Raw genomic sequence first — 22,515 nt, forward strand, 5'->3', positions numbered from 1 at the left:
TGTCACGCTTGCTTTGGACTCATAAAAACGTACCTGAGACAGAGTTTGGGTTTCTGCTGGATCTCACTGTGGCCCTAATTGCTCTTGAGCTGCTTCAGAGCAAACCTCCCAGCGAGCCTACGGCTGGAGAATGAAAGTGCCGTCATTCCTCATGTTGTGAGCCTGACTGTTCCGCATGAATGAAAGGCCAAAACTTCACCTGCACAACCTAGATACTTATCAATGAATATCTGCAAGGCCATTTCCCCGTGTAATGTTGATTTTATGGTCTAAATTGTAATTTTCAAATTGTCAGATGCAATAGTTTCAAAAATGATGACCAAAAAATGACTGGTCTTTGATATTCTTCCAAGTGGGGAAGTACACTTATTCGCTTTTTTGTCCATACCATTCTCATAGATACAGTCGCTGTCTAGTCATAGCTGGGAGGCGTGGTGAGGGTGGATTTGACAAGGGGGAAAATAATCTATTCCCCCAATGCTGGGAAAGCACCATAGATGTATAATAATAATAAGATACTGGACCCCAAGATGGTGCCTATTGAGTCCAATGGAACTGCTCGCCTTGCACATACGCCAAAAAGTTTCTAGCTTCTAGGTTAATTTTACTTTGATTTTAAGACTTCCTTTCTCAGTTTAAGGAAAGTTTTAGAAATATAAAACCTCACTGGATAAAAATGCACAAAAGATAGAGACTTATGTGACCTTGTTTGCAGTTTGATGTGTCCTGTCAACAGTTTTACAGACGTCTCTTTTATAATAGTGGTCTGTGGGGAAAATGCTTTTTGGCCACTGGGAAAAATTAGAAGCAGGGCTGAACTGCTTTCCTGGGGGCCTGGAAAGTGCGGTTTTTAAACTCACATGCTAATGTCAACAAGGTGTTGTGTCTTATACAGACGCCTTGCGGTCACTTAACAAAGAACGCCACGTTCAAAAATGAAGAAGAACTGGATTGGATTGTTGTGCCTATCTCATAAAAGACTGGACAAATGATCCAACTAAATGGCCTGAAGTGTCATTCCCAGATATCTTTCTGCTGCAGTCCAGCCTTTTTAGTTTGTAGCGTTAGAAGAATGGGTCCTTGTATCAGGGAACAGGAGGGAGCTACCACTGTCATGTTGTTAGCTGTTGTAAAACATGAGGAAAGCTACTCGGTTTGCAAAGTTAGGAGGCCTGAAACAATCTAAGACCATTTGAATAAAGCAATCTTAGTGTTACCTGTAATTAATTGCCGACTACACACGTGGGATTTGACAGGTGATTGAACTCATCCTGCTGCTAGGCGGCTCGCAGCCATCATGTTCTTTGGTTCTTTCTCTTGATTGACGTTAATGCAATGTATAGTTATGTACTTTATGTAAAGTTATGTAGGTTAGGGCAAGTAAAGATACTGTGGTTAGATATAGGAAAAGAAACATGGTGATGACGAACCTGAATATGATTCAAAGTTCATTCAAAGTTCACAGTTCCTGGAGGAAAGTCCTGTGTTTTGTTACCCATCCACTGCCACCACCTGCTTCCTTTACTCTTGTCGTTTCATATCATTTGTTTATTAATAAACAAGTTTTGTTAAGCTAAGCTAACAGGCTGCTGGCTGTAGCTTTATATTTATGCACGAACACAAGTGTATCTTGTATCTTTCAGCAAGAAAGCAAATAAGCATACATCCCAAAATGTCAAAATATTCTTTCAAAACATACACATTAGTGTACATTTCGCCTTGGTAATGCTTATTAACAATGGCATTCCCATGAACACTTGAATGCATTTTTCTCCAAGTCTTAAACGAAATCATCCTCAGTCTAGCTGCCACAGTACATTGAGGATGCGTGAGGAAGAGGATATATGAAGGATCTTCATGTGGTTCATGTACAAGAGCAGCAGCTTCATAGCAACCCTCTGCCTGGTAGACATGACACATTGAGGCTCTTATTAAGTCTTTGTGTTAAAAAGTTCTTGCAGAGGCTTCTTCAGAGATCTTCATCTGGCCCCTGGCTTTTGTAAATACAATACTTCAGGCTTAGAGGGGTCTTCAGTTAGCTGTCAGAAGTGGGAACTGCGGATTTGTTTTGTTTCACGTAATACGTATTCTGTGGTTGAAACCATAAACGGCATCGGTTTATCGTGCGCAGCGAGTGGCACTTCGAATGGCGTGTACGCTCCTCTCCTGTTTTAAAAAACATGCATGGCAAACCCGGTATCCATAATTTCAAAATGAGCACTTTCTGTGCGGCTTTTCTATATGTCTGGGTCACTTCGGTTTCAATGTGATTGACAGAAGAAACGCTCGAAGAGCTGAGGCTTTATATGATTTGTGGGGAAAGGAGAAGCCATAGAGGGCAGTCGAGCATGTGTCAAAACACGGTTGTCATTCGGATAGACTGAGTTTGAATGCGTCTGCTGTTTGAGAACAGGAGAAAGACACAATCTGCAAAACAAAAACCACATCCATAACTCAGAACACATCCCCCAGCACACTAAACATACGGCTTCATGTTCCTGCCAAATTAGGTTAAGCTGCAATGATCTATAGAGACTTCAGAACTAACACTTAACCCATTTCCCTTTGATTTTCTCCTCTTTAGTGCCACTTAAAAACATTGCTGCTACATGCTTTGGCAAACTGTTTTCAATTTTCATGCCAATGAAGCACGCTGGAGTAAAGGTTTTACTCACAAGCCTCTTCCAAATACTTTTTTCAAGAGTTTCAGCTCTGCTGTACAGGAACTACTCTTATATTTCCTCTGGTCTCAAGAATCAGATTCATATGAATGACTGTTTTCTTTAAGAACAGCTAAAACCTGCTGGCAGTCGACAGATTGATGTAAAGTGCGCTAGACATTATGCCGGTAGTGTAGGACGTGAGTTGGACAGCGCTGCTCCAGACACTGTGAATTGTGGCCTCCTTCCTGACATACCTGTGGCCTGAACCTCCAAACCTTTCCACAGACACACACACAAGCTAATCTCCCAAGATCAGCACCAAAAGAGTTTCTCTGCACCGTATACAGCCTTTCCTTCTTCCCCCCTTTTTTCCCCCACAATCGTATGCTAATTCCAGGATGTGGGATCTGCTGCATTCAACCGGCGTGTGATTATGTTGCCCTCAATCAGTGTGCATTGCGAGATTAGCAACCAGCAAAACAAATGTTTGACAACAAAAGAGTGAGCTGAATTTTTGAGCCAGAGTCATGAGAGACTTTTCAGTGACTGTAATTTCTCTGCTGATTGACTGGCCAGTGATCTAAGATGACCACAGGCCCTGCTTTTATTTTTCTGTTATTGTTAGGATAGTATTGTTAGCACTTGGTTAATAGTTACAGAGTTGAGCCCGCTCAGAACAGGCTGAAGAAATAAGGTTTCCAGCTTCACAGTTTTTTACTTTTGCCAAGTTGGCTTTCCCTTCCTGTCAGTGTTGTGTTCAAGTTTGGCGAGGGCAGGGGGAGTAAATGTGACCAAGTTAATGTGAATGTCAGTTTGCTGTAAACACATCCAGACTGTATATTCCACAGAAATATATGGTTAACTATGAGGTTTGGTCTAATGGTGCCGTTTAGATTTACAGAATGGAAGGACTGACAGAATGAAATACAAGATGCATTTGAGAAATTATATTTGTGGTTTACCTGAAAACATTTTTAATAAAATTGCAACAGGTTTTTGTAAATAAAAGAGTCATGTAGTATGTTTACGTGTTTTAATGTTAGTGTTTTAATTGTATATGTGTGGAAACCAACCAGGTCTCACTTCCAACTCATCTGATACAGACGCTTGGCCAGTGTCCCTCGGTATCAGATACAGGCATACAGAGGCATCTTTTAGCAGTGGTATGAGATGCATTGGGTGGCCCTTCCACATTGGGACTGAGTTACTGCCCCAAGTGAGGGAGCGTGAGATGGATTGATGAGTGATGCGTGCGCTGTGCCGGGCCATCATGGTGAAGAAAGAGCTGAGCTGGAAGGTAAAGCTTTCGATTTACCAGTCCATCTACATCCCAACCCTCACCTATGGTCATAAGTTATGGGTAATGACCAAAAGAATGAGGTTGCGGATACAGGCTCAGCCTTAGAGATAGGGTGAGGAGCTCAGACGTCTGTAGGGAGCGCGGAGTAGAGCCACTGCTCCTTTGCGACGAAAGGGGTCAGTTGAGGTGGTTCGAGCATCTGATCAGGATGACTCCTGGGCGCCTTCCACTGGAGGTGTTCAAGGCACATCCTACTGGTAGGAGGCCCCAGGGCAGACTCAGAACACACTGGAGGGATTACATATCTGGTCTGATATGGGAATGCCTTGGGATCCCCCAGGAGGAGCTGGAAAGTGTTGCTGGGGAGAGGGACATTTGGAATGCTTTGCTCGGCCTGCTGCCCCTGCGACCTGGCTTTGGATAAGCGGTTGAAAATGGATGGATGGATGGATGGATGGATTTTGTGATGCTTTGAGCCACTGTGATAGTATAAAAAACAAAGTCCACATAGGATGGGCGTGAGGGGAAGTGAGATGAATTGGTCAAACAAACTCTAGACTCTCAGCAGGGAGCCTGCTGTTCGTTTCCCGTGTCAAACCAGAAGTTAGTAACAAACGTACTTAGTTTAACCCAAACCATGATGTTATTTCTAAATCTAACCAAGTACTTCTGTTGATTAAAACTATAGAAGTAAACCTAAAACTCAATATTGTCTATGTTCTAAGTTTATTTTGAAAGAGACTATATGTCTCATTCTGAAAAGACACAATGCATGTACATTGACATGCCGCCCCTAAGCATTCAAAACTGATAGTGGAGGGTACAGAGCATCATAGTCTTACCAAGTGTTGGTATTTGAAGATTTGGGAGTGAAAATGTGTTGAAACTTATAAATATGGACATATATCAAAATATACTTACCTGCACATTATTTCAGCAATCCCTGCAAGGCATATGATTTTTTAAAACTACATCAAAAAGTAAAAAACAAAAACAGCTGTATTTTTGATATATTGTTCTTTAGCCCGTTGTAAACTTGATAAACGGCACCTGTGTCCACCAAGTAGAGCCAGCTGACTCTAAAGATGTTGTACTGACTTGAGAGACAACCTGCATTGGTACAACTGCAATAAAAAATAATAGTACTAGACACTGGATTGACAGTTGAATGTAAGTCAGAATTTTCCATCTGAGATTTGGAAGAGCCAAAGCTAGTCATAATTCTGAGTTTTCTCCTTCATGTCTTACCGAGTGAGTGCCGACTGGAGATGAACAATCTCCAGTCTGTGTGATGAATAGGCTTGGAGCGCACATCCCGGCGCTGCTGTGATCGATGGGGTGTCGCTGTAAACCTCATCCCTAAAGACCATCGGAGACACATTTTGATTAGCACTTAATCTTACTTCCATCCACCCTGGCTTCAGGAGAATGAGTGTAGTTTGGCAGAGCCAGCATACCTCTCTGAAGACTGTCTCCCAGCACACCAACAAAAGAACTGAAAAAAGATAATACTGACATTCGCTGACTGATTTTCACATGATTACAAACTGATGCTTGCACTGGGCCCACTTAGTGCTCACTTTCGTCTGGGTGAATCTGTTCAGAGAAATCTAATATGCGGATCCACGGCCAGTAACACAGGCATGCTCTGCTCTGTCTCTCAGGGTTTGTCCAGTTTGCTGCAAAGTGTTTTATGAAGCGTTGTGGTAGGTCCCTCAGTTTGAGCAGCGCTGTTACCCGGTCGCTGCTTGTGATATTTAAGACTTGGCTTAGATCAACTGAAGTGTCTCTCGTTTGGAGATTGGATTCGCCCAAGGACATTTTCCTGTAAACGGGACGCTAAGGAGTTTACATTGAAAGTCACTTATTGTGGAATGGACTGTCTTGTTACTGGCTCCTTTGTCTTCCCCAGGCAACTCGAGCCGAGGCCAGAGCCACTGCGGTTTTGGGGGCTTTCATCGGCTGTCTCAACACAATCGTTCAGGAGGCCAGCTCTGACCAGAATTAATGCAATATTCACATTCATAACCAATCAGCATTCGAACGTCGAGAGGGGAGCCAGAGTTTGCATGAATGACAAATTGTTGAATTGGACATATTTACTGTGAATTAGAGAATATCCTGCTGATATATCTATTATGGTTGTTTTGGTTTTATTCTTGTACTCGGCTTGTATTCTGCTGGTCAGCCCCCCCACAGTTGAGTCTGTTGCCTCTAGTTCACCCTGTCCCTGTCATCGGGTGAAGTCAGGGTCATCCACACATGAGGGATGGTACAAAGATCCAAGAGAATTCATCTTTCTGTTACTAGTGCAGAAAAAACAGGCCTCTGAACCAACATGATAGATGCATCTTCCAATGCGGCTGTAGAAAAACACTAACAATAATGCTGACCTCATATTGCTACGTTCTCTTAGGCCAAGGATACTCAACTTGCTCTGCCCGCTGGCCACTTTTGCAAAATGACAGAAGGCCAGGGTTAGTTGATAAACAAACATTCATATTATATATCAGTATAGGGCCTATATAATCTTTGCAAATAGGCAAATCCAATTGCAGCAGCCCGGTCAGGTGTATGCTGCGTCTCTAGGATTTGAGGACATTCGGAGTCTTAGTCTGGACCTCTTTCGGGCTAAGGGGGGAGTCAGTGGGATCCTCCCCTGGCACTTTTCTGATAAACAATCTGTATTTTGATGCTTTTTATACACATTAGCACCTTAATTACATTCAAAGTGCACAAAAAATTGACAATGACAAGAGGTTGGGTGTATTTGCTCTCTCCATGAAATCAGTGAAAAGCATATTTGACACTGTGTGCAGGGCTTTAGCAAAATTTTGAAGTCAGATATCTTGTATGATGTAGTCATGCTTTTATTAATGCTTACTGTGAAGGCCAAAGAACGCTCTAAATTAACAAATTCATACTTAATGTTGTATGACCACGTCAGAGGGCAAGTGTGTAAAGCAGTTATGAACAACCACATCTGAGAGGACAAAACCCTGCCGTCATAGGGAGGGGTGAGACAATTGCACACACTTTGGGCAATCTGTTCTCAAAGACATTTGTGCACTCAAATTGCACACAGATAAAGTTGTGTGCAGAATGAAGCAGAGAGCTTGAAATAAAAACTCAAACCCTGTTTTCTCATGTCTATACACCCGGCTAACTGTTGCGTAAACCAGGTGTTCTCATTTAGATTGTTATTTCATAAAGTTACAACATTTTTTAGAGGAAGCTAACATCAGAAAATGTGTGTGGGAAGGGGGTTTCAGATACTGTTCGACCATTCAACAAGCACTCCGGTTGAAGCATACTGACACCTTAACATATTTGCTTCCATCTTATTAATCACCTTTGCTTCTGTGTTTGTCCTGCAGCTAGCTATGGAGCGTACCCCATCTGTAAAGGCTGCTCGGTGTGCTCCAGAGACAACGGCTGTGTAAACTGCCAGCCCAAACTCTTCCTGTTTTTACGGAGGGAGAGGATGAGGCAGTATGGGGAGTGTCTTCACGACTGTCCAGCCGGATACTACGGCATGCGCAGCCCTGAACTCAACATGTGCTCCAGTAAGTCTTCTCAATTTTTTAACTCATCCAGCCTCCCTTCACCCCTTCCCCTCAGTCTCCCACACCGCTGAATTTCCCCTCCTTTTCCTAACACCCCCACCACCCCATCTTCCCCAGACACACATACACACTCCCTCAGCTTCCCCCTTTTCCCACAACACATGATTTATTGTCAATTATCCAGAGGAGACACACATACCTCGCAATTTGAACGGCTCATCTGTTCACACAGGTGGATGTAAGTAGTGAAGCCTCGTCTTAGCGGCGTCTCCCTGGGGATTTAACACTGAACTCCAGCTAGGATGAGCGCTGTTTCTCATTTCTCTTTAACACTCCCCTTACACCTACAATACCAGTCAAGAGGATGTTTAAAGGCATGAAATCCAGGTGCAAATGAAACCAAGATGCACTGAAGACTGGCCAAACCTACTCCAGAGACTGCTAACGTCACATTAAAAGCAACATGTAAAAGCCAGCCCTTTTGGCCATGTCATTCAATATCATCTGAACTACAAAGATGATTATATATTCGCATTAGGGCATGAAAATAGCTTCTTTTGTTGACTGCCTGCAAGGGTTTGCGGACTGAGATTTTCACCAGACAGTATAATTTCTTGGCGGCCAATGTAGTTTTTGACTTTGAACAGAAAACCAGTCACAAATGAAGTGTCCAGATCCTCCACCATTAACTGTGTTTTCAATGAAGTTTGATAAGAAAAAACAAAGCATTAAGAGCAGCAAAGCATTATCACTGAAGATTAGTAGTGGAGTCAAAAGGAGGGCAAACATCATCACATTAATTACTGTTTCAGCGATAAAACCAAATGACATTTTTAGCTAAAAGTCTCGTAATAGTCTCATTGTTACGCATATTACTTTTGTGGCCTGCAGTAAAAGTAGTAAATGTTGTTTTTCACCATACTTTTTCTTTGGTGGAAAATACTGTTTTGGTTTAATAACGTGAAACAGACCACACATTCTCTCTCACACACTCTGAATTATGTTTTACTCTAATAAAAATCCAAACAATAACAGCGAAACATTGATACGCTCTCATGATTCTCGTTAAAGAATAACACTAAAATCCAATTAATGAAATGTCTCCCTCTCCTCCTCATGTAGCACCCCGATCTCATAACCTTATTTTAACATGGAATATGCTCAAACAGAAAGAGAGAGAGGGAGCCTTTATAGCTTTACACAGAGCCCGAGGTGTTGGCTGAGTGTTTCATATGAAAACAGAGAGGAACTTGAACTCACTTGGTTCCCTGAGCCAAACTCCTGACAGACTCAAACCCCAGAGGAGGGTGTCCGGACCTTTAGGCCCAATAATTCGAACATGCAGCAACCGCAGGAAGGAAAAAAAAAAATTCTGCTTACCTAATCACTGCCAACATAGATGCAACATCCACTGGCTCCATTTGATTATGAAAATGAAAAGCATGTTAAAGCTGCACCAGACAGTTTTGGATGTACCCAGAAATCTGGCAATTTGATAAGCATGTTCACATTTAGCAGGACAAGTTGTGATGATTACCTAATGCATTAATTAGTAACATGTGACAATGATGATTTTTTTTCCCATAGAGCAGCCGGCAGAGAATTCCACCGACCAAGCTGGCTACTTCCAGTTTAGATGTCCACTAGCTTAAATTGGAATAAAATGATTTAATCAATCTATTGAACACTTTTTGCATGTTATCAGACCGGATGGGTTAAATTCTAAAAATGAAATGAATTATTTCGCTGGGGTTGTGACCCTCAAAAAAATGTATCCACTGATTTACAGATGTCTCTTTCACCACGTAAATCAATGGGAAAAGTCTTTCTGGGCCACAGGGCACCACATGACGGATGTATACTGTTTGGCCATTACGAAAACTTGGCTTTAAAGCACAGCACACTTGCGATCAGTTGACAGACTGGTCCTGTATCTGTTAGCTAGCAGGTGCAAGGATAACATAAAACAAGAAAAAAAAGAAAGAAAAGAAAATTTATACTTATGCGTCGAATCAACGCCATACTTACGGCGTAGGCTCTACCCACCCTATACTGTAGCCTGACGTGCACCTCCTCAGAAATGTAACTAAATGTGGTGACGACACAGACCTCCTCTCTGTTTTTGTAAGCTGAAACCATTTCCCTTAGTGGAAATGAAGCTTTTATTTACTTTTATTTCACAGATAAGAAACAATAAATTGTGAAGAAAATAAAGCCTCCACAAAATAACATTTTCAGTCTTGTGTGTGATGTATCCTGGCTTCATACTGTATTAGTAAAGGAAATCTCTGTTAGTCGCTAGGCTAATTTATACAATGTAAAGTACCATAGGCTTGTGCTGATAACTTTAGCATGTTGTGTTTGTTTGAAAACCAAATTTTGCTTATTTTAAGACTGTTGTTTTTTAATGGAGCTGAATTTTGTAAGGTTACCTTTTTTAATGTTGCTTTTGTCCCTGGCTTAATATGAGTAGAGGAAATGTCTGCTAGTCACTACGTTTATACAATGTAAATTGCCTTGGGCTTATGCTAAATATATAAGCATGTTGTATTTGTGGGGAAAATGTGTCCAGCAAAAGACAAGTGCTTTGTCTATGAACGCTGCGAGTTATAGTGAAGCCGACTTGTGTACTCGCTATTTAGCCATGTTTAATGTGTGTTTTGGGTGCATTTTGAATCAACTAAACTTAACAGCACTTCACAAAAACCCCGCCGCCAACTAGTGTTTTGGAGGTGTAACTGCAGAGCGACACACCGCACAAGTGCTCACAATGGCGTAGGCCACATGCGTAGGCTATGGCGAAGAGTCTGCGTAGATCTGACGCACACGTATAAATCCGCTATAACTCCAAAGTTGTTATTTATATGTTGTGCCCTCTTAGCTAGCTTGGTAACGTTAGTCACTGGTAAATCTACATTCAGGAATCCCTTGGTTTGGTTCGCGGTTGGAGGGTGTATGACTCATCAGTGACTCATTGATGTAAGCTAGCTGCATGTTCAACTTATCTCATTTTCTATTTCTACATGTGGTAAATACAAAAACAGGAGTAATTAAAAAAATGTCCAAAAAGTATCAATACCAAACATCAAAATTCCATTTTAACAAGTGAGGTGAATCTGTCTTGCAGCACCTCTGTGTCATTTAGGCTCAGAACATTTTTGTCTACTGCAGTTTTACCCAGTAACAGTCATTTCACTTTATCTGCATGACTCAGAGAATTGGAAGAGAAAGACATCTTGGTAAAAAGTCTCTCTCTCTCTTTTTTTTTAACTTTAACCCTGCTATCCTAACCGCTGTATCTCCATGTTGGGTGAAGTTTGACTTTAAATGATCCTGATGTGTGGCAAGTTAATCTGAATCCCGCTCCGTACAAACTGCTCATAGAACAACATCTTGTATTGTCACGTAGCATCAGATCTCAGAGCGAGACCTACTTTGATGTGATCGCTGTTTCAGTCATTGCTCTCTAATCCAGTTTCCTATTTGACCCCCATTCTCAGCTGCGCTCCGCATGTCATTTTCACTAAACACTTCACGTCCAACCTCCATAAGCGGATATTTTATTGGGCTGGAAGCTAATTGTCAGGTCAGTGGATATTATTTGTGAGTTGACACAGGCAACTGGTATGCAAGAGCTCAAAGGCACAGTGGACAAATGACAGTGAGGGGGTTCTCTGCGGACGCGGTCGGAGCTGCCGGGTGCTCCTGGTATCCAAAGAGGCCTGGAACGTGGCATTATGTCTCTGTTATCATGAGCTTTTTAAACACAGGCTCTGAAATCACTTAGGGAGCAGCTGCTTATTATTACACCAGAGTTTGTCTGTGTGATCTTATCTCATTCAAGAATTTTTTTGTGGACTGCCTGGGTAAAGGAAAACAAGAGCAAGACAAGCAAGAGGTTTGTACGCTCAGCCGCTTGCTAGTTGAAACCTCACTTTCAATTTTTCTAAAGGGCCTCCTGAGGCATGTGATGGAGAGAGCCATGGCTGGAGAGGAGGGATGAATACACTTTTTACTGCATGAGCTCTCAATTTGATGCATTTTGACCCAGTCAGAGTCACTCAGATAGTTTCACCAATAGGTCAGTGCAAGACGGCTAATTTTAGGCTGAAACAGTCTGTCTGTGAGCATATGCATGTAGATATTATTTATATAAAACATCTAAAACAGCATTTAGAAAACATTCTTTAGTATTCTTTTTCACCCCCATGGGTGGGCTACAGCTTATCCCAGCGTGCACTGGGCAAAAACTATGGAGAGGTCATCAGTTTGTCTCTGGGCTAAAACATAAGCTGTGTCGTATATTCACCATTAATTTTTGCCAGTTGTTCAGCATGTTTTGAAGATGTCACAGTTCAGACTATATTATAAGTCAACCTCCTGATCATAAAGTTGTACATTTATGATTTTAAGAGATGAGGATTGCCTGAATGCACCATTAGTTTTGGTCACAGTAGAGGTCGACTGTCTCATTCAGGGCAGAGGAGCAGGCTCAGCATGGCCTTCTGGTCTTCTAAAATACCAACCTGGGAACACCCTTAGTCAACTGATTGGTGGAGGAAATGGTGGGAGTGGGACAGAGAGCGAGTTGTGAATGGATATAGCATAAAGAAAGTCTTCCTGATTGAAGTTACACTGAGCTTCATAGGCAGTATTTAAGCAGAAAAGTCTGTGTAGGGAGGAGATCGGAGTGGCGGATGTGTCAACAAACACCTGACTTTTACTCAGGAGACAGCTGTTTGTGTCCCATGTGAAACTAAGAATCAACACTGCCTTTTTTATGTTAACATACTTGTGTCCTTTATGTAGTTACACATGCATCCCTCCTTTGTTCTCAAAGACATTCTTGCCCACACACTGTTGTAAAAAAAAGAATCTCCGTCCAAATGAAAATGCAAAAACACAATTGAAGCACTGTCAAGAGCATGCCAAATCCACAGGCTGTGACATAACCGTAACCCTGAAGCCACGCAAAGAAGAGGAAGAAGACGAAGAAGATGTTGGCCAATCAGCAGCCTAAAAAAAGCTATTATCGGAAGGCTACCTGGAGCAGTGACCTCCGTAGCACAATCTGACGCCTCCTTCCTCAAAACAGTGGAAGAGTAACTTTACATTTATGTGTAAACATGTAAAGTCCTGTCAGCAACGTTCGCCATTGCATGAAATGCCACCTCATTTGTGATGCCTCACAAAAGAGATGATGCCACACAGCCATTACAGGCCAGAAACTCAGTGTTCCCTGTCTACACCGCAACACTAAAAACTGAGTTTCTGAACATCTTCGTCCTGAGTCTCACAAAAGGGTCGTTTTTCGTGACCTAAAACGCACTTTGCGTGTGGACATAAGGCCATACTCATAAAAAAAGAGCTCTGTTTACAAAAATACCCAGTCCATGTGGATTGGGCCTTAGGTTCACCGTTTTGGGGTTTTTCTCCTACACTGCAGAGAAAATAACACCACAGTTAGAGCCAACAACAATGGGAACTATACTTTCCGCAACATAACATAACTGGGGGCCCATTTACAGCTACACTTCAGCTGGACTCCAGAGAGGCCCGAGACATAGGAGCCACAGCGTTAACTGCCATTCCTGAGATGTAGCTGGCTCGTTAGCAATGCCTTTGTGTTGCATAATACCTTCCTGTATGTCCATATATTATGTTCTCGGGTCTCTGCTTTGCAAGAACTCCTTTCAGCAGCTAATGGACGGGTTGATATGAGCCATAAACCATATGCAGTAACTCCAGTGTTGTCCACGGGGGTTCTTATCAGCCGCCCAGAAGAGGCCCCGCACCAGTGTCTGTGGATGTCAACCCACTGCTCTGCAGGGAAGATTTGTAGCAACGGTCACACAGTGTGCTGCTTTATGTACAGCCAAATCTGTGTGAATGTGGTTGCTCTCTTTCATAATACCTCGGTTTTAACATACATTCCCAAGCCAAAGCATATTCTGTCATTCTGTATCACAAGCAAACTCTCAGGCTGAAAGAATTATGAGCTGAAAGGCGACTATCAGAGCTGTCATTTAGCAGAGAGAAAGTGTTGAGTGGGTCAACATGGGAGCAAGGCTGCATTCAAAACTTCCTCCCTCGGGGTGTATTACGGACCCCCCACTGCTACACACACATCCACACACTCTAGCCACCAACCCAGTTGCCTTCTCCCACTGCAGCAGGCTTTAAAAACACACAGAAACCCCAGCTGTGTCCGCTGCCAACCAACACCAGTCTGATCGAGGCCTGGGATTGCCAGTATTCTGGAAGCGTGGTTTAAATATCACAGCTCAGTCAGTGTCAGCCTAATGTGCCACTAGAGACTCCTCTGTCAGAGGTAATTTTTTTTTGGTTGCCAATTGTGATTTATTTTTTACTACATTTCTCGGACTGAGGAAATCTGTTACCAAATCCCATTGTTGTATTTCTCGAAGCTTTGTCACATCAAATTAGGGCTGGAAGTAGAAGGCGATTGTATGTGCCTTTTCCAAGATCGTTTAAGTGTTAAAGTACATCATGGGAATTTGTTGGGCGGGAGGTGGATTCCAGCCATGCATCATGGGCCTCGGCCAAATTGGTACCGAGGCTGTATAAAAGAACTAATGCAGGTTTTGCAACCTTTAGTTGGCAGCCCTGGCAGCCGCTCCGTGTCTCTCATTCAAGTTCTCCCTTTCTCGCTCTAATTCTGAGCTTGTGGGTATTTCCATTGCACAGTCTAACCAACAAAAAGACCAGTTGCTTTTGGCCTTTGTGCTTTACCGAGGGACATTTAATCATCACAGCTTTACTAACTGCACTTTCACATCTGCCAGACAATACAATGGACCCACCAAACCAAGCCCTGCTCCCAGGACATTACAGCCAGACGCAGAGTTGAATCGGGTTATTTCTCACAACTCTGCGTAATTGTGCGTACTATAGTGTTAGTGGAAGGGCTGTCTGTGCTTGACCACTGTCTGAGGCTTGAGCTGTCTGTGTGTATGCTGGAGCTGGCTAAGCAGATACAGGAGCAGTATATCACAGACTGTGTTCCTTGGAGTGAAGAAGCTAGGACGACCGCTGACACATCTGTCATCGCTGCTCTTTCTCTGGGAGATGCTGATTGACAAGAACACCATCTCTGCTTCACCTAAACATACAGTGGTGCGCGGAGAAGCACCCAGGTGGAAAAAACAGCATTGAGGGAGTTGGGAAGAACATGGCAGCTCTGGCCTTTGCCATGAACCCCTGCCATCCACAGCTCCACACGACATGGCTGGGTGGCAGCGAGCAAGCCAAAGCTTCCATGTCAGCCAAACCCGAAGCCTAGAGAGTAGGTCAGAGCTGTTCAACTCAGCTTGGAGGCAAAGGATGGAAAAATCGGGCTTGTTTTCCCCCTCACACTGCCAGGCCTTTTACGACATGGACACTCCTGCTGCGCAACATCGGGTCTGGTTAGCTTTCTGGAGGAGGCTGAGGCTCTCTCGGTAGACTGATGAGTGGTCTCACAACCCGCCTCCAGCTCAGATAACGTAAAAGACCCCGTCTGGAACACGAGAGATTCATCCATCTTCACAAAATGATTTAGCACCCTTTCTTGACACAGTGAATATTCATGTAAATAAATAGAGTGATTACACATGGTGCTGTCAGCCTGCGGGGGAAGAGCAGTTGACTGAAGCTGACTTGAGGCTTTGAGTGTCCGTGATAAAATCGGCGGGATCCCTATCCAGACCGCAGCGGAGGGACCAGCTTCTGCCAAGCATGCGCCATTAGATCACAAGTGACGCTCTGTGACTCATCTCTCTGCTTCAAATGCACTTGACATGCAAACCACATGAAATTCAAGTGCAAAGTCAAACAAATAACAAAAGAAGTGTAACAGCGATACGGGTTACAGTGGAACTAGTCGACACCGCTTCAAACCTTGCACCAGAGGTGGGACCCAGGCATCATTAGATCATCCAAGTCAAGTCCCAGTTCAAGACAGGCAAGTCCCAATTCAAGTCCCATGTCCTAAACTTTTATAAGTTTGTTACAACAAGTTCAAATCAAAAAGCAAGTGACTGAACAAGTGCAACTGATAAAAAGGTAGTGCTGTCATTGCACTTTCATATAGCACTATTTACAATCAGCACAACAGAATGAATTTTGTATGTTTCTGTCCTGTCGTGTTGTATTTAACTCATCTGAAATAGGAAAAATATCCATAAAGTCTCTTCCCAAATTGGCTCGGGGGAAGGTATCAAGTATTTTCAAGTCAAAAGGCTCAAGTCCAAGTGAAGTCACGAGGCATTGTTGTTAAAATCCAAGGGGAGTTGCAAGTATTTTTGGTTTTGTCAAGTCAAGTCTAAAGTCATCAAATTTCTGACTTGAGTCTGACTCAAGTCCAAGTAATGTGACTCGAGTCCACACCTCTGTCGTGCACCCTCGGCCACTTTACGCACAGCTTTTGAAATTCCTCTCAGAGCTGAAACACAAGGCTTTCCCTCCTGTGTTCATCATATAACTCACGGCCAGAACCAGGCTGGGAGATAATGATGATAATACGTTTAAGTCCCAGGAACAGCGGGCCTTCAGTGAGATCTGATGACCTCATTACTTCTCATTAGTTTCCCTGAGGCACCTAGATGAAGATTTTAAAGGTGGTCCAGAGGTTAATCCTGCAGGGAGAGTGAACCCGCTCCCCTGTATCAGTTTCTGGAGCTGCTGGACGAGCTGCCCAACTGCCGACTCGGCCATTGATCGCTGTGGGAGCTTCTCCAGTGTCACAGATAGCCCACGCTGTCCCAGATAGCCTTTTGCCAGATAACTGGACAGAAGGATAAATGTCTGTCATGGTGATCCCTTCCTACCCACCGCATTCTCTGATGACCTCTGACCCTCCAGCTTTGCCTCCCTGCATTCTAATTCCCATGGAGCCACACTGATGTGTCATCCACCTCATCCATCTCACATTGTGACATTATTACTTATCTTCTATTTAGAAAACAACATTTCCGAGCATTTGCGCCACAGCCTTACTGCGTCTGAGACCGACAGTGATGTTTCAATCAAAAACCTTGTCAAGTGCTACTGCTGCTGCAAGGATACAGTATTTCACACATCTGTGTTTCTCCTATTTACTGTCAATAACTGAGGATTGCACAACAGTGCTTGAGAGTACTGCCAGATGTTCTTGTTCCCCTTCATACTCTTTTATTTTTTGTTTGGGAGCTAAAAGTCTCTCAGGTGATGACAGGCCTGGGAAGTGTTAAGGGTAAAAGACAGCTCTGCGCTTTCCAATTAGCTTGGTGATTTATTAGCCTGCTCCTTGTATTGGTTTTGTCTTATATCAAACCTGACTGATTTACTTTCACAAGAAAAGAAGTGGATGAGAGGCAGACGGCTAAAAAAAAAAAAAAAAAAGGACAGCAAAATGCATTTATACCTCCCCTAGACTCACACATTCCACATCAAAATCTCTACAGCACTGCATAACTCCAGAGATCCATGACCTATGTTGAGATATAAGATTAAATGAAGTGAATTAAATCCCAAGAAAAGATAAATAATATCAAATGATTGAATTAATGTCGTGAAAATGATGTGAGAACACAGGAAATTACAAAAGAGATTGGTGATTTATGGTCAGTGTATCTAGGCTTTGCATAATGTGGAGCACAGCTTCATTGCAGAGTGGGCCTATCTCCAGCCATATCTGATTGGTATGTGTGTGTTTGTGCATGTGTGTGTGTGCGTGTCCACGGTTTGTTTAGACTGGTCGGGAAAGCGTGAGACCAGAGTGAGTGGGCAGAGGCCATACTTTAGGGTTCAAAGTAAAGCGGGGAGGGACCCCCTCGTTTTGGAGGAATGTCGAGGAGGAGGCCTGATGGTTAGCTGGAGATGGTGTAATTAAGGGGTGTGATTGTGAGAACCTTCCCTTCCCCGGGCCCTGCAAGGGTCACAGATAAAAGAGCAGCCCTCAGCCTCCGTCGCTCTCACATGTGGAAAATCACAGTGACGCAGGTTTACGCGCCGAGAAATGTGCACACGCTAATGCATGGTTGCGACCCCGTGCGAGACACAATTGGAGGAGCAGATGATAATCCTACCTGGGGAGCCCCCTGCAAGCCGTGGCTGCAGGTTATAGATCGTGGTTCCTTGACATTGGAAGCATATTGGGCAATAGAGCCACACAGAGCTTCTGAGAAACGTCATAAATTAGCCAGTCCTGGGAGGCTCCTTCTAATCATGTGGGCCTGTGCGTCGCCCTGTTGGTGTGGTTGTTGTAATTTGGCCCTGCCTGACGTGCTATTTGCAGAGTGAGAGCTTGATGACACATTGCCGTGCCTTTCTTTTGCAAGCGCGGCGCTGTGTGTCATGCGCAGCGGCAGGGTGTGGCGTGGGAGGATAAGTGTGCTGTTGTGTTTGCTGACTAAACGCATCAGCATTTGTTTGGCAAGGCGGCGCGAAAATGTTGTCGTCCCCCCACCCCGCCTCTCCCTTGCTAACCCACCTTCCCCCTTTTTATATCGCAAGCCAGAACTTTGAAGATCCACACAGCTGGCCGGCATTGTGATGATGAGCCATCATTTGCGCTTAAATGAAAACATGACTTCCTAATAATGCTCAGATATGGAAGCAGACAGACTGGAGCAGCATTGAGGGATAACATAGCATATTTAGGACGCTATTCAGAAAGCTAATGGGATGGATTCTCCCTGTTGCAGCACACCACTGCAGCTGTCACCCCAACACAAACACCAAAGTAGCAGAGGACTTTTATTTTGACAAAAATTAAGACATTTGATGCAGAAAAGACACAAACTGGTGCATAAAAGTTCATCGGAATGTAGGAGAGTAAGTGTTTGATGCTCAAAATTTCCTTGCAGAGGACCCTCAAACCCCCCAGTGTTAAAACAAATCCTACACCCTTGTGTGTTTGTATCCAGGCTGTTGGATGTTGGTGCAATTTGTTGAAAGAGGTCAGTGTGACATAATCCCTCACTGTCTGTTGTTGTGTTTTCACATTGTTGATTTGCTCACTCTGAACAAGAACAGGAAGATGAAAAAATAAAATACCTGTCAGGCGAAACAAGTTTTCTAAAATACACTTGAACCCCTGAGAGAAATGATTCACAGGGCATCCACAGCTTTTTTTTTTTTTGTGGGGGGAGACAGTATAATCCTTTCAAGAACCCCCCTTCCCCAAACCCCTTAGCTTTCGATCAACTCCAGATGAGAGGGTTTGCTCAGACCCTGATGACTCTCCTCTGTCTCTCCTTCTTCCTCCAGGGTGCAGGATAGAGAACTGCGAGTCCTGCTTCAGCAAAGACTTCTGCACCAAGTGCAAGTCGGGCTTTTACCTACACAAAGGGCGCTGCTTTGATAAGTGCCCCGAGGGCTTTGCCCCACTGGAGGACACCATGGAGTGCGGAGGTACGTGAAACAGCACTGATATGTGCAAAGAGTGTCAAGAAAGTAAACAACCTTGTCTTTAACCCCTTTCTTTACGTGTACACAGTACTCTATAACTTCCCAGTTGGCCTGCTTATTTTGGACAAGCAGTTGAACTGGGACCACACACAAAGAGGTTATAGCATCCCAGTAAAGCTCCTTTGCCCTGTATTAAAGCTTGACCCAGGGTCTTTGAGTTGCCTCTAATGTGCACTCTGCGGTGGTTTCACTGCACATCACTGTGTCTGTGTGTCTCTGCAGAGGGCTGCGAGGTGGGCCAGTGGAGCGAATGGGGAGCCTGCACCAGGAGAAACAAAACCTGTGGCTATAAGTGGGGTCTGGAGACCCGGACGCGGCACATTGTAAAGAAACCACCCAAGGACACAATACCCTGTCCCACCATCGCCGAGTCCAGGATGTGCAAAATGGCCATGCGGCACTGCAGGAGAGGTAAGGATGTTTTTCAGCCATATGTTGGTGTGTGTGAGAGCAATATTCTGTCAGTCCATACCAACTCCATCCATGTTCACTTTAAGGTTTACACTACTCTGGTGAGTATTAAAGAAAACAGCCCACTCATCCCGTAGGGGAACTCTTTCCCCTTCTCAGAGTTCCACCTGTTTCATGTAACCCTCGTACCTTCCATTCAACCTTGTTTTTTCACCGTCTGTGTTTTTGAGGTGCACGGTGGCGTTCCCGTGCATGAAATATCAGTATTTTTCCACGCCGGCCTTGTTCGAGCCAGCCCTTTTTCTGAGGTATATTTTTCCCCCCTCTCTCCCATCTCCCTTCCCTCTCCTCAGTGGAATTCTTCAAAGTACGAACTGCAGGTTTCCTCAATGGCCGTCTCTGTTTCCTCCCGTCAGCTCGAGAGATATTTGCGGTGCGCACAGCATGTATGTCAGGCCATTAAATGAGAAGTCAAATCTGGAATTTCTCTCTGTGTGAATACAGCTAAGGGAAATATTTTTTTTCAAAAAGTAAACCATTTCTCTCAGACGGTCCAAACACACCATTTGGGGTGATGGCCTCAGTTAGCAGTGCTTTTAAAATAAATGTCTTTTCCCTTAATGCACTTTTACGTCTCTCATAAACTTTGGATTAGGATAGGCCAAGTGTAAATATTTAATTCACCAAATAAGGAAGCAATTACAGTGGCAGATATCATTCAGGCTGTCAAAAAAAGAAAAACATTGTTTAACAGAAAGAGGAAAATATTCTAACCTCGAGGATTTTTCTCCATTTTTGGCCTGGAGTGTTGGATGGGAGGATCATTTAGTGAAGTGGTGAAAGAGTAAATAAACTTGAAATAAACCCTGATAGTTTCTCATATTTCAGCGCTACCAAGGCCTTCGCTGCTCTCTGGGTTGGAAACTGTGATTCCATGGCACATTTAGTTCCTAAAGCCCTGTCCTGTTTGTCAGGGAAATTCTCCCCAACCCCCGCGCACCTCTTCATGACTCTTCCGTGCCTGCTTGACCTTTTCCAACAAACTTTATGACCTCCTTTAATTAAAATTTGGCATTGTTGCACCTGGTTACTGCCGTTTTTATCTACAGCATGAAGTCACTGATGGGAAGTTGTTGTGAAGTCTGAACTGAGTGCATAGCAGAACCAATCTTCTTCAGTGTTTTATGAACTGACAGCAGACTCCCTGCTACTGTCCATTGCAAAGCTCTCGATACAGTTCCTTATCCACCAACTTAGTTACGTCTCTCTCAGTGGCCTCAGCTGTGTGGTTAAAAGCTGCGTGTAAATGTGTCACTGTGTGTGCATCTTAGGACTCTCCGGGCTCGTGAAGTGCTGTGGTGGCCCGTTTAATAAAGGTAAATTTCAGACTTAGACATGTGTTGTTAATTTCCCACTGCTTGACCGCCAATGAAAAATCCCCACTTGGCAAAAGCCAGTGAAATGCAACACTCTGCAGTTCAAATAAATACGATGTAAAAATGTAAGCTGCTGTAGTCGAACTGGAGTGAGATCCAGTGGTGTCGCATGGGAGCTCCACTGACTGACATTGTAAAATAATCACTTCCCGTGAGTGATAATAAAGCATAGTCCGATGGGAGGAGAGGCCACCCTCTGAAATGCAGGTGATCAGGAAGTGGAGGTTCAAGGTTGTGGCTGGGTTCAAAATGAAAAACCTTGTGACCTTTTACATTATCACAAATTTCAAGGACAAATTTCAAGGTCCAGAATCAAAAATGCATATTTTTCCTCTTACCTGTAGTGCTCTCAGTCCAGATGGTTTTGGTGTGAGCTGTGTTGGACATATAGGCTGCAGGGATGTCTGTCTTCTCTCAAATCTAATGCAACTAGATGGCACTCAGCGTGTGGTGCTCAAAGCCCCAAAGAAATTCATAAAAAAAACTCAACAGCAACATTTCTTTCCAGAAATCATGACCTGGTAGAGTGTAGGTGACCTCAACCCTGAGCGAGGTACTTCGTCTTGCAGTCTCGGGCAGCCAGGCACACCCTGGCCTGGCCTCCTTCTACCCTGGGTCAAGGGCCACTAGAGTGCTTTACTCTTTTAACACTAAAGAGTAGTAGCTGACCTCATGCGGGGACTCCTGCTCCTATTTCAAACTCTTGTACTCTTTTCACACTTTAAGAGTAAAAACTGCGAGCAGTTTCATGTAGGAACTATTTTCTTTCTACCAATCTCCACCCACCAATCGGATCACCTCGCAAAAGAAGACTTGTTCTCGTGACACAGTTAGATGTAAACATTAATGGCGTCCTCCTTGGCTCAGCTGGAGGGATAGGAATCCAATCTAGTTGAGAACCAGTTGCAAATTTTCCGATCCATCAGAATTGCATGCTTCCAAGCTTATCAATTCCTTTTATCAGTGCTGGCATGTTTCTTTCTGGCAGTTGTACATTACAAAACAATTTCATCAAATTCATATCTCTACACTGCTGGAAACTTGCAACAAGAAGGAGTCATGGCAAAGGGGACAAAACAGTCCCATGCCTGGCTTATGTCATGATGAGAGATGACAACAGTGCTACTTGTAATGTTTGTACAATGATCATTTCAAGTAACAGCAAAATGCAAAACATTTGAAGTGATGCTGAAAACCTGTGGAGGCCTACTTTTTTTCCACATAGAAAATGGATCAGAAATCAATAAGGAATGTGATAAAGATCTGGACCGATAAGCAGGATCAATAATGGCATTGGTATTAATGAAAAAAAACGTATTAATTCCCATCCCTGCTGAGCTGTAATATTGGTAAGCTCAGTGGTGCCATGTGAGCGAGCAGTACATGAACACTTCCTTCTGCGTTGTGATACAATGGCTGTACAATAGGTTGGTTGGAAAGAAAATAGTTCCAACACGAAACTGCTCACAACAAGGTCTGTGGCCATCTAGGTCCATATTTTTCATGAAAAGCCAGACATCATCTACAGCTGATGTCTCCAACAACTCTGCAACTTCTTCGTCTAGATGATGAATAGCACCACAGGTAAGAGGAAAAATATCAATTTTTGATTGTGGGGTGAACAGTCTCTTTAAAATAACAGGGTTTGCAATGCATTATGGTAAAAATGAATCTTAAATTTAGAAACC

At 43.5% G+C, this 22,515-nt stretch overlaps 1 protein-coding gene across 5 annotated transcripts in view; it reads left to right on the forward strand.

The window, feature by feature from the left end:
* The window catches only part of rspo2 (R-spondin 2), a 76,768-nt gene that overhangs the window by 25,202 nt on the left and 29,051 nt on the right, over nt 1–22,515 (forward strand). For all 5 annotated transcript variants that reach the window (XM_050046098.1, XM_050046099.1, XM_050046101.1 and 2 more), the window contains 3 exons: nt 7,341–7,529; nt 18,780–18,923; nt 19,203–19,391. In XM_050046098.1, coding sequence (XP_049902055.1) covers nt 7,341–7,529; nt 18,780–18,923; nt 19,203–19,391 — 522 coding nt within the window. The remainder of the gene's footprint in view (nt 1–7,340; nt 7,530–18,779; nt 18,924–19,202; nt 19,392–22,515) is intronic.

Source organism: Epinephelus moara, chromosome 6 (assembly GCF_006386435.1).
Source record: "Epinephelus moara isolate mb chromosome 6, YSFRI_EMoa_1.0, whole genome shotgun sequence".
Taxonomy (NCBI): Eukaryota; Metazoa; Chordata; class Actinopteri; order Perciformes; family Serranidae; genus Epinephelus; species Epinephelus moara.